The sequence below is a fragment of the Brassica rapa genome, chromosome A06 (assembly GCF_000309985.2).
Source record: "Brassica rapa cultivar Chiifu-401-42 chromosome A06, CAAS_Brap_v3.01, whole genome shotgun sequence".
In the NCBI taxonomy this organism is placed as follows: domain Eukaryota; kingdom Viridiplantae; phylum Streptophyta; class Magnoliopsida; order Brassicales; family Brassicaceae; genus Brassica; species Brassica rapa.
The window spans coordinates 7,096,910-7,113,687 of NC_024800.2; the positions used below are offsets into that span (position 1 = coordinate 7,096,910).

A 16,778-nucleotide genomic window follows, 5' to 3' on the forward strand; every position below is an offset into this window, starting at 1 on the left:
CTTATGAGCAAAAATATATATAACTGAAAATAGTCGGCCAACTAGTGGCAATCAAGCTTGATGGTTGTACGTGAGGTTAGATAATGTTGCCACCTGATTGATAATCTGAAAGGTAGATTTCAAATTTAAAATGTTTACACTTTTCCAAACCCGCATTACTACCCGACCATACTGACCTGGTTATTCAAAGAAAGCAGGTTATCTTATTTCATCAATACCACTCGCTTATAATGCTTACATTTTATAATCATGATAGAAAGCATTATTCAAAATAAGAATATGTAAGTGGAGAGGGTGACGAAACAGCGTTGAAGTCGCGAATCCGTAAAGTTAAGTTCACAATCTCTGACATTCATGTTAGAAAGCGCGCTTTTACCAATCTCCTAGTCTCTTTAAATAATGCCATTGCCATAGATTCCGATCAATTGTTCTTATTCAGTCCCCTTCAAAATCAAGTTCTCACCTTTCTTCTCTTTTATCTTTCTGGGTTCAGTGTTGGTGAGAGGTGTCAGAGTAATCAAGTTCTCTCCTTTCTTCTCTTTCTCGTTCTGGGTCCAGGTTTGGTGAGCTGTGAGGGTTTCAAGTTCCCACCTTTTTTCCTCTTTCTCATTCTGGGTCTGAGAGTTTTAAATTTTCAGTCTTGATTCGTCTATTGAGAGATTTCAACACAGATGATGAATATTGGGTTAGTTGGAATTACTCTGCTTTGTTGTCTCTTTGTCTCTTTCCGTATTGATTCTGTCTCCTCTCTTAACTCGGAAGGTTTGGCTTTGCTTTCGCTTCTCAATCACTTTGACACGGTACCAATCGAAGTAAATTCGACGTGGAAGAAGAACACATCTGAAACCACTCCGTGTAATAACTGGTTTGGTGTCATCTGTGATGATGATTCAGGTAAAGTCGAGACCCTTAATCTGAGTGGGTCTGAGGTTTCGGGCCAATTAGGTTCTGAAATAGGGGAGCTTAAGAGCTTGATCACTCTGGATTTGAGTAACAATAGTTTATCTGGTCCGTTGCCTTCCAGTTTAGGAAACTGTACTTCACTTCAGTACTTGGATTTGTCTGAAAATGGGTTTTCCGGAGAGATTCCAGATCATTTTGGTAGCTTGAAGAATTTGACTTATCTGTATCTCACTTCAAACTTCTTCAGTGGCGAGTTGCCTGAGTCCTTGTTCCAGCTTCCCTTGCTACAAGTGCTGAATCTTGATCACAACAATCTTACCGGTCTGATTCCTGCAAGTGTTGGTGAGTTGAAAGAGCTTTCAGATCTGACCTTGTCTCATAATGACTTGTCTGGTCCCATCCCTGAGTCCATTGGGAACTGCAGTAAGCTGGAGTATCTGTACTTGCACAAGAACAAGCTTAATGGTTCGTTACCGGAAAGTCTCAACCTGCTCAAGAATCTCAGCGAAGTGTTTGTCAGCAACAACAGCCTTGGAGGGAGGATTCGTTTCGGTTCAAGCAACTGCAAGAAGTTGGTGGCTTTGGAACTCTCCTACAATCATTTCGAAGGTGGTGTTCCTCCTGAACTTGGCAACTGCAGTAACCTTGACTCTTTGGTCATCATCGGATGTAACTTGACAGGTAACATTCCATCATCACTGGGTATGTTGAAAAAGGTTACGCTTATTAACCTCGGCGACAATCGTCTCTCTGGGAATATCCCTCATGAGCTTGGGAACTGCAGCAGCTTACATACTTTGAAGCTGAACGGCAACCAGCTCCAAGGCGAGATACCCGCTGCATTGGGTAACCTAAAGAAGCTACAAAGTCTGGAGCTTTTCGAGAATAAGCTGTCTGGTGAGATTCCTATCAGCGTATGGAAGATTCAGAGTCTGACACAGATGGTCGTTCACAACAACACTCTCACCGGAGAACTACCAGCTGAAGTTACCGAGCTGAAGAATCTTAAGAAGCTTTTGATGTTTAACAACAGCTTTCATGGAGGGATACCGATGAGTTTAGGTGTGAATAGAAGCTTAGAGGAGGTGGATCTAATTGGTAACAGTTTTACAGGAGAGATACCTCCCAATCTCTGCCATGGACAGAAGTTGAGGTTTTTTAACTTGGGTTCTAATCAGCTTCATGGTAGCATACCACCGTCTGTTGGTCAGTGTAAGACCCTTGAGAGAATCTGGCTTGGAGGAAACAAGCTTTCTGGTGTTCTTCCTGAGTTTCCTGACACACATAGTCTTGAGTTTGTGGAAATCAAAGGCAACAACATTGAAGGATCCATCCCTCGCAGCTTGGGAAGCTGTAAAAATCTCCAGACAATCGACTTTTCTCAAAACAAACTCACCGGTCTGATACCTCCAGAACTGGGAAATCTACAAAACCTCCAACGGCTGAATCTTTCACATAACCACCTGGAAGGTTCTCTGCCATCTCAGCTATCAGGCTGTGTGAAAATGCTGGAGTTTGATGTCGGCTCCAACTCATTGAACGGTTCTGTTTCATCGAGTTTCAGCAGCTGGAAAAGCTTGACTACTTTGGTTCTCAGCAATAATCGGTTTTCAGGAGCCATTCCATCGTTCTTGAAAGAGCTTGGCAGCCTAATAGATCTCCAGGTAGCTAGAAATGCTTTTGAAGGTGAGATTCCTTCCTCTCTTGGCTCGTTAAAGCACCTGAACAGCTTAGACCTCAGTGGAAACGGATTCACCGGCGAGATTCCAGCCTTTCTGGGAGGTCTTGTTGATCTCGTACGGCTCAACATATCCAACAATAAGTTGACAGGGAACTTATCCGTTCTTGAAAGTCGTAGTTTCTTTCAGCTTGACGTCTCGAATAATCACCTCACTGGTCCAATACCGGAAAGGCTGATGAATAGTTCATCAGTATTTACTGGAAACCCAAGCCTCTGCATTCAACCTTCTCACTCAGTAAGTGCAGTGATCCGTAAAGAGTTTAAAACTTGCAAAGGTCAAGCCAAACTTTGCACCTGGATGATCGCCATTATAGCAGTTGGTTCCTTTCTATCTGCATTGGCTTTACTTTTTGCTTTAGTTTTGGTTTTTACCTGCTGCAAAAGAGGAGTCAAGACAGAAGATACTCCTGTCCTCGACGAGGAAGAAGGTCTTTCCTTACTGCTTAACAAAGTTCTCACAGCCACTGACAATCTAGACGACAAGTACATCATTGGAAGAGGAGCTCATGGAGTTGTTTACAAAGCCTCATTAGCCCCAGGCGAAGAATACGCCGTGAAGAAACTCATCTTCGCAGAAAGCGTACGTGCAAACCAGAATATGAAGAGAGAGATCGAGACGATCGGGCAAGTTAGGCATAGAAACCTCGTTCGGTTGGAAAGGTTTTGGATTATGAAAGACAATGGCCTGATGCTGTACAAGTACATGCCCAATGGAAGCTTACACGACGTTCTGCACAGAGGCAATAATCAAGGAGAAACAGGTCTTGACTGGTCTGCACGGTTCAACATAGCTCTTGGGATTGCACACGGGCTAGAGTATCTACACCATGACTGTCATCCACCAATCATCCACCGTGACATCAAACCAGAGAACATACTTATGGACTCGGAGATGGAGCCTCACATTGGAGATTTCGGATTGGCTAGGATTCTTGATGACTCGACTATTTCAACAGCAACCATCACAGGCACCACTGGTTACATTGCACCAGGTACACTTTACTTCTCAGCATTAACATTAATTTAACATTTTGTTTTACTGTTGGGTTTAATCATTGCTGCTATCAAAACAGAAAATGCGTACAAGACGGTGAGATGCAAGGAATCAGATGTTTATAGTTATGGAGTTGTTTTGCTTGAGCTGATAACGGGAAAGAGAGCAGTGGACAGATCTTTCCCTGAGGAGACTGATATCGTGAGCTGGGTTAGATCTGTGTTAAGCAGCTACGAGGATGAAGAGGATTATACTGTTAGTCCAATCGTTGATCCAAGGCTTGTGGATGAGCTTCTAGATACACAGGTTAGAGAACAGGCAATTCTAGTTACAGACTTGGCACTTGTGTGTACGGACAAAAGGCCAGGGAACAGACCGTCCATGAGAGATGTGGTGAAAGAGTTGACTGATGTGAAAGATCTTGTAAGAAGCACTTCTGGTTCAGTTCAATAGTTTCTGTATTTTACAGGTTTATAGTAGCAGTATGAGTGGAGAGACATGTATACTGATATGATATGATATGTTATTAAGTAGCAGAAACATCTAAGATCTAAGAAACATGTATGAAGTACTGTATTAATTATTGCGTAAGCCAAATTGTTGGGAGTAATAGATTACAAACAAAGAGGCTTATACACATTTTCCTATTTCAATACGTTTTAGCCGGTGCTACCAGATAGCTCACCAGAGAGAACTATCATAGAATGTGGAACCTGTTTGTGTGTGCAATGAATGTTTAGATCCCTGGAGCCTTACGCATTTGCCTTAGGCTGAATATAAAACTGAAATGCTTAGATGATGCTGGAATGTTTATGGATGTGTAAGTGTCTCATGCTTTTGCTTAATGTCATGTTTGTCTTGTTTCTTGGTATCCAAGAAATGTGTGTTCTTTAGGGGTCTAAGTTTCTTGATGACAATCGTTAAACTTGAACATTTCATTTTCTAGTTTTTCCCGTAGCTATTTGGAATATAAACTGAATTTAGATTGTCACGTTGGGGGAGTTTAGGGCTTTAATCATACTCTTTAAGTGATTCTTATCGACTTTGAGACTGTTTTCGCAATTTGAAGAGCTTGTTGCAAACTTTTAACCAAAATCGAATCAATCAAACCAATCCGAGCCACCCGAACCCAAACCAACCCAAACTAACGTATATGGGGCGAAGCAGTTCGACATTCAACCTATGTCATCAACTACTGACGAGAGCTCTTAAGAACAAGACGCCTTATGAAAGCTTGCGACTGAAGAAACCAAACCTAAATCATATAAGGGTTTTCGCGTGCTTAGCATATGCAAAGATAGACAGTGCAATGCTCAAGAAGTTAGACGATAGATCGTTGGTCTTGGTTCATCTCGGAACAGAACCAGCTTCCAAGGCTTATAGGCTCTACAATCCGGATACACGAAGAATTGTAGTAAACTGTGACGTTGTGTTCGATGAGAAAAAAGGTTGGAACTGGAACAAAACAACTGGGACTACACGTGATCCAGGTATGTTCCAAATGAAGTGGGGAGAAGTCATTGATGCAGGGGAAGGACCGGTTGTGATCAACGCTGATAATGATCAACAACAAGAGGACAAGGACCATCACAATGAACAAGACGAAGATCATAATCAAGAGAATGACATTGATCAAGACGCTCAACCTCAACTTCAACAACCAATACAACAACCAATACGACAATCAACACGACAGAGCAACAAACCTCGGTATCTAGACGACTATGTTCTACAAGCTGAACTAGACATCGAGAGGCTCTTACTATCCATAAACGACGAACCAAGGAACTACCAAGAAGCAAAGGGTTGGTCAAAGTGGACTGATGCTTGCGGAGGAGAGATAGATTCAATGAACAAGAACAAGACATGGTATCTCGTTGATAGACCGATTGGAGCAAAGGTAATTGGTCTCAAGTGAATTTTCAAAATCAAAAGGAATGCTGTCGGTACTATCAAGAAGTTTAAAGCAAAGCTTGTAGCTAAAGGTTACATACAAGAATCAGGCCTCGACTATGATGAAGTTTTTGCGCCGGTTGCGAGACTTGAAACCATACGGCTTCTAAGTGCTCTAGAAGCATCACACGGTTGGCAAATTCATCACTTAGACGTAAAGACAGCTTTCTTATACGGTGAACTAAAGGAAGACGTCTACGTCGAACAGCCCGAGTGTTTTGAAGCTAAAGGCAGAGAACAGAAGGTTTATAAGCTGTCAAAAGCCTTGTACGGGTTAAATCAAGCTCCACGAGCTTGGAACACTAAGCTGGATCAAGTGTTAAAAGGAATGAAGTTCAGTCGATGCACAAAGGAGAACGCAGTGTATCACAAAGAAGAAAAATATGTGATCCTTATCGTTGCGATATATGTCGACGATCTATTCATAACCGACAACAACATCAACGCAATAAGTGAGTTCAAAAGAGGGATGTCATCAAAGTTTGAGATGTCTGACCTAAGTAAACTCACATAATATCTTGGGATAGAAGTTCATCAAGGTATTGATGGGATTGAGCTTAAACAAGAAGCATACGCAAGAAAAGTTCTTAAAGAAGTTGGCTTAGGCCCTGTTCGTTTCCTCACCCAGGTGATCCATCTGGGTGAAGATGCAAATTGATGTTCGTTTTGTGCATTATAATGCTACATCCAGATGGATCACCCAGCTAAACTCATCTCAAATTCTCATCCAAATGAAGGTGAGTCTTGATGGTGCATCTAGATGCAGATGCATCTAGTTCAGTCCAAAATAATAAATGACAAAAATGACCTTTTAAAATCAAAATATTATTTTCAAACCGTAAATTCTATTTTTTTCATATACATTTTTCCGTTATAACAAAAAATGCATTTTCTCGCAAAAATTAAAAAACACACTTTCCCGCCAAAACCGCAAGGTGCGTTTTTCCGCAAAAAAAACATAAAACACACATTTTCATAAAAACACATTTTCGGCTAAACCAGTAAAACCACAATTTTCGACCAAAACCGAAAAAACGCATTTTCCCGCCAAAACCCAAAAAACACATATTCCCGCCAAAACTCCAAAAAGCATTTTCCGGCCAAAACCATAAAAAACATTTTCTCGCCAAAACCGGAAAACGCAATTTCCCACCAAAACCGAAAAAAACGCATTTTCTCGCCAAAACCGAAAAACATAATTTTCCTGCCAAAACCGGAAAACAGAATTTTCCCGCCAAAACCGGAAAAACGCATTTTCTCGCTAAAACTGAAAAACACAATTTTACCACCAAAACCGGAAAATGAAATTTTCCCGCCAAAACTGAAAAACACATTTTTCCGCCAAATCCAGAAAAAATGCATTTCCCGTCAAAACCGAAAAACGCATTTTTCCGCCAAAACCGGAAAAACGCATTTTCCGCCAAAACCGTAAAAACGCATTTTTCCGCCAAAACCAGAAAAATGTATTTTCCCGCCAAAAACCGAAAAATGCATTTTCCCGCCAAAACCGGAAAAATGTATTTTTCCGCCAAAACCGGAAAAACGCATTTTTCCGCCAAAACCGAAAAAATGTATTTTCCCGCCAAAACCGGAAAAAGGCATTTCCCGCCAAAACCGGAAAAATGCATTTTCCCGCCAAAACCGGAAAAACGCATTTTCCCGCCAAAACCGAAAAATGTATTTTTCCGCCAAAACCGCAAAAATGCTTTTCCCGCCAAAATCGCGAAAAAACGTTTCCCGCAAAATCGTGAAAAAACAACTTTTCTTGTCAATAACACTTTTTCCGCTAAATCTTCAAAAACACCTTTTCCGTCCAAACTGCAGAAACGTATTTTTTCGCCACACCCATAAAACGTATTTTTCCGCCAAAACCATATAATGCACTTTTTCGCGAAAAACACATATTTTCTCAAAAACCGCAAAAATATTTTTGGCCAAAACCATTAAAATGCTATTATTCCACCGAAACGTAAAAAAATATATTTTTGTCATTGTATTAACAAGTCCACCTGGATGCAAATGAAAGTTAAAAAATGAAAAGCAAACAAAAATAGTTGCATTCAGATGATTCATCTAGATGCATGAACAAAATGAAAAAACGAACAACACCCAGATGAAGCATCTGGATAAGACATCTAGATGGACCATCTGGATGCATCTTCCAGATGTACAAACGAACAGGACCTTAGAAACATGTAATGCGACCAAGATACCAATGGAGTTTGGTCTTAAGGTTTCAAAAGCCGAAGAAGAAGAATAGATTGAAGCAACGCAATATAGAAGAAACGTGGGATGCCTACGTTACTTGCTTCACACACTACCGGATTTAGCATTCTCGGTCAGTGTGGCAAGTCCCTACATGCAAAGGCCTCGTAAGTCACATGGCGACATCATGAAGCAAATCATGCAGTATCTTGATAGCTGTCACAACATAGACCAAGACGATGGTAGAAGCACCACGGGTCACATGTTTTATTTTGGAACTTCACCGATTACTTGGTGTTCACAAAAACAGAACACAGTTGCACTCTCATCGTGCGAGACAGAGTTTATGGCCGCAACTGAAGCAGCACGTCAGGCCATATGGCTCCAAGACCTTCTAAGCGAGATCACGGGTTGGAAGGTAGAGAGAATTCTCATCAAGATTGATAGCAAGTCGGCTATAGAGCTCACCAAGAACCCTGTCTTTCACGGCAAGAGCAAGCACATTCATAAACACTACCATTTTATTCGAGAATGTATTGAAAGAGAGCTCGTCGACGTGAGCACGTACCGGGAACGTTACAAAAAGCCGACATCCTCACAAAAGCTTTGGCAATGATTAAGTTCGTTGAGATGAGATACTTGATAGGAGTTCAAAACTTGTGGACTCAAAGCTCAAGAGAGAGATTGTTGGGTAAGCTTTGATAGCTTGAAGCTCAAGATATCCTTTGTCAAGTTGGATAAGGATAAGATAAGCTTAGATATATACCTAGTAGTATTAGGAGTTATTTATAACTATTAAGAAAAGGAAATCTACTCTAATATATATACATACGGAGATTGTGGTATTGATATAGTCATATAGAGGAGTATTTTAGTTTTGAGCATATTTTCTAAAGCATTCAATAAAGAGAGCAAGTTCTTTATATTCTTTGTGTGTGTTCGAGCTACTTTAAACAAATCCGAATCTAACAACATGGTCCGCACATGTTTGTACACATAGGAGGTTTTCAAGTTTGTTTGTTGTTTCGGCATTATTGCTCATACTGTCATACATGTTTCAACAATTTAATTAATTATAAAATGTAAATTAAAATTTAGATATAGAAAAGATACAATATACCTAAGACTATAATCAGCTAGTTAATATTTTGTCAAATTATTTAAACCTGCGTTCCAAAAAAAAAAAACTAAAGTAACTACTGTATATAGGAAGAAATGTCAAAAGAAAATTAACACAAAAACGTGGGAAATGCGAAATAAATTAGAAACTAGATTTTGACCCGTGCAACCGCACGAGTGTTTGTTTTCACTTTTCTATACATAAATTATTATTTTAGAACATAAGTGGTATATATTTTTAATGTTAATCATATACTTAAATATTTATATAACTATTTCAAATACAATAATTTTATAATTTACATGTTATAATTAATTAATTGTTTAAACCGTATATATTTACCACTTCTTATTATATATTTATCTTATTGTATTTGCATTTAGTTATTAAGCAAATTAATATATTAATGAAAAAATATATTTAAAAATTATTTTGTATTTAATTTATGCTAAATTTTGACCCGTCTTTCAAAACTGGATTTCTTTTTACCAATATTTTTATGCTTATTCATTTTAGATAATTTATTATTGTATAATAAAAGTCTAAGATATGATAATTTTTAGACATGTATTATACAGTTTGTTAATTTTAAACTGTTCTATCATCATATTATATTTTAAGTAAATAGTTTATATTTATGAAAATAAAATTTATAAATTTATCAATTGAATATAATTTTATCATATTTATTTTAGTATAATAATTATATTTTAACATGATCATGACTATAAAGTAGATAAAATAGGATATAATTTATTTATTTTCATTTTTAAACGATAACTTAAAATACATTAAGTTATTGTTTAAATATTTTTACACAGATTTATTAGAATTTTTAAAATATAATATATAAATATATATTATATTTAAAATGAAAATATATTATGATTAAAGTAGTTACAAAGATTTTATATTATTAACTTTAAAAAAATACATGTTAATTTTTATACATGTATTATATAGTTTGATAATGTTAACCCATCTTACCAACATATTAGATTTTATTTTTGAACATAAATATTTTATAATTACGAAAATAAAATATATAAATATATAAATTTAATACAATTTTATTATATTTAGCTCAATATAATAATTTTATTTTAATATGATTGATTATGATTATATAATAAATAAAATATTATAGATTTTTTTATTTTTAATTTTATATAATTGAATATATTAATGTATAATAATATTTTAAACTAATTTCGAAATTAGCAAAAATATTTAAATATAATTTTGAAAATGAAGATCTTGTAAAAATCTTTTTAAACAGATTTGTTAGAATTTTAAAATAAATATATTTATATTTAAAATGAAAAGATATCAAATGATATTATGATTAAAATATTTCAAAAATTCTATTTATTATTAGTATGAACTAAAATGTAATATGAATATCTATGAATAGGTTTATTAGGTCTATTTTTAAAAAAATCGCACATGAATGAAGGTTGTGGTTTGTTTTAATATATAAGATTTATATTTAAAATGAAAAGATATCAAAAGATATTATGATTAAAATATTTCAAAAATTCTATTTATTATTAGTATGAACTAAAATGTAATATGAATATCTATGAATAGGTTTATTAGGTCTATTTTTAAAAAAATCGCACATGAATGAAGGTTGTGGTTTGTTTTAATATATAAGATACCGATAAAGAAGAGGAAAGGGAAGATGACAGTCCCCGGTGACTCGGTGAGGAAACAGCGTTGAAATGGCGAAGTCGTAAAGGTAAGTTCACAAAAAAAACGCGCTTTTACAAAACTCTAGTCTCTTAAATAATGCCATTGCCGTAGATTCGGATCACATATTCTTATTCAGTCCCCTTCAAAATCAAGTTCTCACCTTTGGTCTCTTTCTCGTTCTGGGTTCAGTGCTGGTGAGCTGTGAGAGTTTCAAGTTCTCACCTTTTTCTCTTTCGCATTCTGGGTTCAGGGTTAGTGAGGTGGGAGAGTTTCAAGTTTTCAGTCCCGATACGTCTTTTGAGAGATTTAAACACAGATGATGATTCTAGGGTTAGTGGAAATTACCCTCCTTTGCTCTCTTTTTGTCTCTTTCCGTTTAGACTCTGTCTCCTCTCTAAACTCGGATGGTTTGGCTTTACTTTCGCTTCTCAGCCACTTTGACAAAGTACCACCTCAAGTCAATTCCACGTGGAAGGAGAACACATCTGAAACCACTCCGTGTAATAACTGGTTTGGTGTCACTTGTGATGGTTCTCTTAACGTCGAGACTCTTAATCTGAGTACATCTGGTGTTTCAGGGCAACTAGGTTCCGAAATTGGAGAGCTTAAGAGCTTGATCACTCTGGATCTGAGTAACAATAGTTTATCTGGTCCGTTGCCTTCCAGTTTAGGAAACTGTACTTCACTTCAGTATTTGGATTTGTCTGAAAATGGGTTTTCCGGAGAGATTCCAGATAATTTTGGCAGCTTGAAGAATTTGACTTATCTGTATCTCACTTCAAACTTCTTCAGTGGCGAGTTGCCTGAGTCCTTGTTCCAGCTTTCCTTGCTACAAGTGCTGAATCTTGATACAACAATCTTACCGGTCTGATTCCTGCAAGTGTTGGTGGGTTGAAAGAGCTTTCAGATCTGACCTTGTCTCATAATGACTTGTCTGGTCCCATCCCTGAGTCCATTGGGAACTGCAGTAAGCTGGAGTATCTGTACTTGCACAAGAACAAGCTTAATGGTTCGTTACCGGAAAGTCTCAACCTGCTCAAGAATCTCAGTGAAGTGTTTGTCAGCAACAACAGCCTTGGAGGGAGGATTCGTTTCGGTTCAAGCAACTGCAAGAAGTTGGTGACTTTGGAACTGTCTTACAATCATTTCGAAGGTGGTGTTCCTCCTGAACTTGGCAACTGCAGTAACCTTGACTCTTTAGTCATCATCGGATGTAACTTGACAGGTAACATTCCATCATCATTGGGTATGTTAAAAAAGGTTACCGTTATTAACCTCGGTGAGAATCGTCTCTCTGGGAATATCCCTCCTGAGCTCGGGAACTGCAGCAGCTTGAAAACCTTGAAGCTGAACGACAACCAGCTCGAAGGAGAGTTACCCTCTGCATTGGGTAAGCTAAAGAAGCTACAAATCCTGCAGCTTTTCAGGAATAAGCTGTCTGGTGGGATTCCTATTGAAGTTACTGAGCTGAAGAATCTTAAGTCGCTTACTCTGTTTAACAACAGATTTTATGGAGGGATACCAATGAGTTTAGGCGTGAATACAAGCTTAGAGGGGGTGGATCTTATTGGTAACAGTTTTACAGGGGAGATACCTCCCGATCTATGCCATGGACAGAAGTTGACGGTTTTTAACTTGGGTTCTAATCAGCTTCATGGTAAGATACCACCGTCTATTGGTCATTGTAAGACCCTCAGGAGAATCAGGCTTGGAGGAAACAAGCTTTCAGGTGTTCTTCCGGAGTTTCCTGAGACACATAATCTTTATTTTGTGGAACTCAAAGGCAACAACATTGAAGGATCCATCCCTCGCAGCTTGGGAAGCTGCAAGAATCTCCTAACAGTTGACCTGTCTCAAAACAAACTCACTGGTTTGATACCCCCAGAACTGGGAAATCTGCAAAACCTCGGACTGTTGAATCTTTCACATAACCACCTGGAAGGTCCTCTGCCATCTCAGCTATCTAGCTGTGTGGGAATACTGGAGTTTGATGTCGGATCCAACTCACTGAACGGTTCTGTTCCTTCGAGTTTCAGAAGCTGGAAAAGCTTGACTACTTTGGTTCTCAGCCATAATCGGTTTTCAGGAGCCATTCCACCGTTCTTGGCCGAGTTTGGCCGCCTAATAGATCTCCAGGTAGCTAGAAATGCTTTTAAAGGTGAGATTCCTTCCTCTCTTGGCTTGTTAAAGCACCTGAACAGCTTAGACCTCAGTGGAAACGGATTCACCGGCGAGATCCCAGCCTTTCTGGTAGGTCTTGTTGATCTCGTACGGCTCAACATATCCAACAATAAGTTGACAGGGAACTTATCCGTTCTTCAGAGTCGTAGTTTCTTTCAGCTTGACGTCTCGAACAATCAGCTCACCGGTCCAATACCGGAAAAGCTGATGAATAGTTCATCAGTATTTACTGGAAACCCAAGCCTCTGCATTCAACCTTCTCACTCAGTAAGTGCAGTGATCCGTAAAGAGTTTAAAACTTGCAAAGGTCAAGCCAAACTTAGCACCTGGATGATCGCCATTATAGCAGTTGGTTCCTTTCTATCTGCATTGGCTTTACTTTTTGCTTTAGTTTTGGTTTTTACCTGCTGCAAAAGAGGAGTCAAGACAGAAGATACTCCTGTCCTCGACGAGGAAGAAGGTCTTTCCTTACTGCTTAACAAAGTTCTCACAGCCACTGACAATCTAGACGACAAGTACATCATTGGAAGAGGAGCTCATGGAGTTGTTTACAAAGCCTCATTAGCCCCAGGCGAAGAATACGCCGTGAAGAAACTCATCTTCGCAGAAAGCGTACGTGCAAACCAGAATATGAAGAGAGAGATCGAGACGATCGGGCAAGTTAGGCATAGAAACCTCGTTCGGTTGGAAAGGTTTTGGATTATGAAAGACAATGGCCTGATGCTGTACAAGTACATGCCCAATGGAAGCTTACACGACGTTCTGCACAGAGGCAATAATCAAGGAGAAACAGGTCTTGACTGGTCTGCACGGTTCAACATAGCTCTTGGGATTGCACACGGGCTAGAGTATCTACACCATGACTGTCATCCACCAATCATCCACCGTGACATCAAACCAGAGAACATACTTATGGACTCGGAGATGGAGCCTCACATTGGAGATTTCGGATTGGCTAGGATTCTTGATGACTCGACTATTTCAACAGCAACCATCACAGGCACCACTGGTTACATTGCACCAGGTACACTTTACTTCTCAGCATTAACATTAATTTAACATTTTGTTTTACTGTTGGGTTTAATCATTGCTGCTATCAAAACAGAAAATGCGTACAAGACGGTGAGATGCAAGGAATCAGATGTTTATAGTTATGGAGTTGTTTTGCTTGAGCTGATAACGGGAAAGAGAGCAGTGGACAGATCTTTCCCTGAGGAGACTGATATCGTGAGCTGGGTTAGATCTGTGTTAAGCAGCTACGAGGATGACGAGGATTATACTGTTAGTCCAATCGTTGATCCAAGGCTTGTGGATGAGCTTCTAGATACAAAGGTTAGAGAACAGGCAATTCTAGTTACAGACTTGGCACTTGTGTGTTCGGACAAAAGGTCAGAGAACAGACCGTCCATGAGAGATGTGGTGAAAGAGTTGACTGATGTGAAAGATCTTGTAAGAAGCACTTCTGGTTCAGTTCAATAGTTTCTGTATTTTACAGGTTTATAGTAGCAGTATGAGTGGAGAGTAGTATTTTACTATTTCTCTCTGTAACCATTGTAGCATTGAGTAACATTGAAGATCTGAGAAATATATATGATGTATCTAAAAATGCCTTCTATATTCCGTAAATGAAAATTGAGTAATCGAGTACAACAACAAGAGAGGCTTATAAACATTTTCCTATTTCAATATGTTTAGCCTGTGCTAGCTACCATATAGCTCACCAGAGAAAGCACTGCCCATAAGATGTGGAACTGGTTGGTGTCTGCGATGATGTTGAGATCCCTCGATCTTTAAGTAATTGCCTTACAGGCTGGCTTTGTATGGTTGCAGTATCATCTTCTTCTTGCCCTGGTAATAGAGAGATAGAGAGATTCAGATGAAGGCTTAAATCATTCACTTCCATTAACCAATATTAGTAATGCTTAAGCATAATTGTGGACAAAGCTTCTTAGTAGCTTACTATATAACTCATTACTCTTTATAGATCTTCTGTCTCTTAATAATCTTTGAGATTCACCTTAGGTTGAATCATTTTCACTTAGACCTTGATTGGTTATGCTCTACATTATCTAATCAATATTTGTTAAAAAAGCATTTACCAAATGCGAATGCTCCCCAATTGCTCTTTGGTCAATGCTCTTATATGGAGTTTTTAGTATAACATTTGCATTTAGAATTTATAAAATTAAAAAGAATATATAAATTTTTTTAATTTAATAATATCATAAAATTTTATATCCAAAAATAAAATTTATATTTTTACAATAAATTTTACAGTTAAAAATATATTTTTAAATAATAATTCAAATTAAAAACATAATTTATTATATAAATTATATTATATTTTAAATATGAGATATTATTTTTAAAAATATATATTTTAATGGTAAATGTTATTTTTAAAATACCATTTTTATATAAACATAATTTTGATATTATTAAATAAAATAAATTAATTTTATATCTCTCTTTATTTTATATATTGTATATATTAGAAATATATTCAATAAAAATAAATATATTATATATTAGATTAATTTTTATAATAATTTTAAATAACAGTTCATATTGATCTACTGATCATTCTATTAAATAGTTTAGTAACAACATACTGCTTTTATATCATACTGTTACTTCTTTATCATCTATTCAGCTAATTAAGGCTTTAGAACATTGCCTTTAGCAGCAAAGCTATGCTCGGCAGTTTGACCTATTGGTAAGATACTCTGTAAACATATTGACAGAACAACATCGATACTGTGTGTTGGGCCTGAAAGAATTGAGAAGATGTTAGTTAGTGGAAGCACAACAAAAAGTGGGTATATTTGGGCCTGAATTACTGCACAGCATATTAAGTATACATTATCTAGTTTTATTTTAATATCTAAGAGACATCATTTTCGACGTTTTTGTCCAATCTTTCACTAATCTCCGCCTTCATGAGTAGATGATGTTGGGGTTGGCAACTCCGCATTCATCAACACTCTCTCCGGCTAAGTTCTCTTCTATACAACGCCGCTAATCTCCTTCTTCCGAAATGTTGGGTAAGCGTTTATCTTTGTATATTATTATTTTTCTCCTTTTGTTCTCGCTACGCAACCAGTAATTTTTTTGTCTTGAGAATATCACTTTTAGCATTTTGGTAGGCACTAAACATGACCAGTGATGCATAAGGAGATCTACCTTGATTGGTGGAAGTGATAATATATGCAGGAGATTGTTTGGTAACTAAAGAGCTTGTCCATATGTAAAAGAAGATGGCACATATGAAATAAGGTTAAGGAAACATTGACTATGGTAACTAGAAACGTAATCGTAACTGGAGTTATGACATGGTGAGGATGATGCTTAATTGAGTATTTTTTTCTTTGAAACTAGTGTACTTGAAGAGGAAGAGAAGCCACTTAAAAGAGATGAATCTGATTAGAAGATATATATATATATAGGTAATCCATTATCTACAATTAATAATGGATTGTTAAGTTTTATTAAACTGATTCACTTAAATTACGAAGCAGTTTATGATTAACCTAATATCATTCCATTGTATCACTTAAACCTAACATAAAATCTACCTTTTTATGATTAACTCTCCTCGGAAATAGTGTAGAAGGTCAACTGGAATTCATTATCCGATATTTTTCCTTCATTTTAATAAAGTTTAGTTTCCTTGTCCGTCGCAAATTATTGGTCTTGTTAGGCTTTTAAAGAGAATATAACACAATGTTTTTGTTTTGCTTTGCTAGGGTTATCTTCTGAGTTTGTTCTGGTGTTCATCATGCGGTTTGTGGAAGCTGAGGGTATTAGTCTTCTGTGGAGTTGTTACTCTTTCCATTGGTAAACAGATTTTAAGTTATTGACATGTTTCTTGATCCCTTAAGGAGTTAAATGTTAAGATATTTTTGCTCCATATGACACAACTCGTCCTTCTACTTTGCTTCATAGATTTTCAATATTGAATCGATTTATGTTAATAGTTTTGTAAA

The 16,778-nt window shown here is 37.3% G+C and overlaps 2 protein-coding genes across 3 annotated transcripts; both read left to right on the top strand.

Moving 5' to 3' along the window:
• Positions 1 to 255: 255 nt before the first annotated feature.
• LOC103872556 (leucine-rich repeat receptor-like protein kinase PEPR2) lies at positions 256 to 14,442 on the top strand. Of its 2 annotated transcripts, XM_009150983.2 has the most exons (3): positions 256 to 3,636; positions 3,718 to 4,100; positions 14,281 to 14,442. In XM_009150983.2, exons 1-2 carry the CDS (start codon positions 672 to 674, stop codon positions 4,089 to 4,091), a joined length of 3,339 nt encoding a protein of 1,112 aa, XP_009149231.2. In that variant the 5' UTR covers positions 256 to 671; the 3' UTR covers positions 4,092 to 4,100; positions 14,281 to 14,442. The 2 variants fall into 2 exon arrangements, with proteins under 2 accessions (XP_009149231.2, XP_033128097.1); XM_033272206.1 differs by lacking the exon at positions 14,281 to 14,442 and having other exon boundaries at positions 3,718 to 4,277.
• Positions 10,688 to 14,442, top strand: LOC103872555 (leucine-rich repeat receptor-like protein kinase PEPR2). Its single transcript, XM_033272208.1, is given in 3 exon segments — positions 10,688 to 11,456; positions 11,459 to 13,816; positions 13,898 to 14,442. Coding segments are annotated over 3 exon segments (3,261 nt in total). The 5' UTR covers positions 10,688 to 10,927; the 3' UTR covers positions 14,272 to 14,442.
• Positions 14,443 to 16,778: the final 2,336 nt, after the last annotated feature.

Coding starts and splice junctions, on each gene's coding strand:
- LOC103872556 (XM_009150983.2), top strand. CDS start 672: ATGATGAATATTGGGTTAGTTGGAATTACTCTGCTTTGTTGTCTCTTT. Junction 3,637..3,717: donor CACTGGTTACATTGCACCAG/GTACACTTTACT, acceptor CTATCAAAACAG/AAAATGCGTACAAGACGGTG.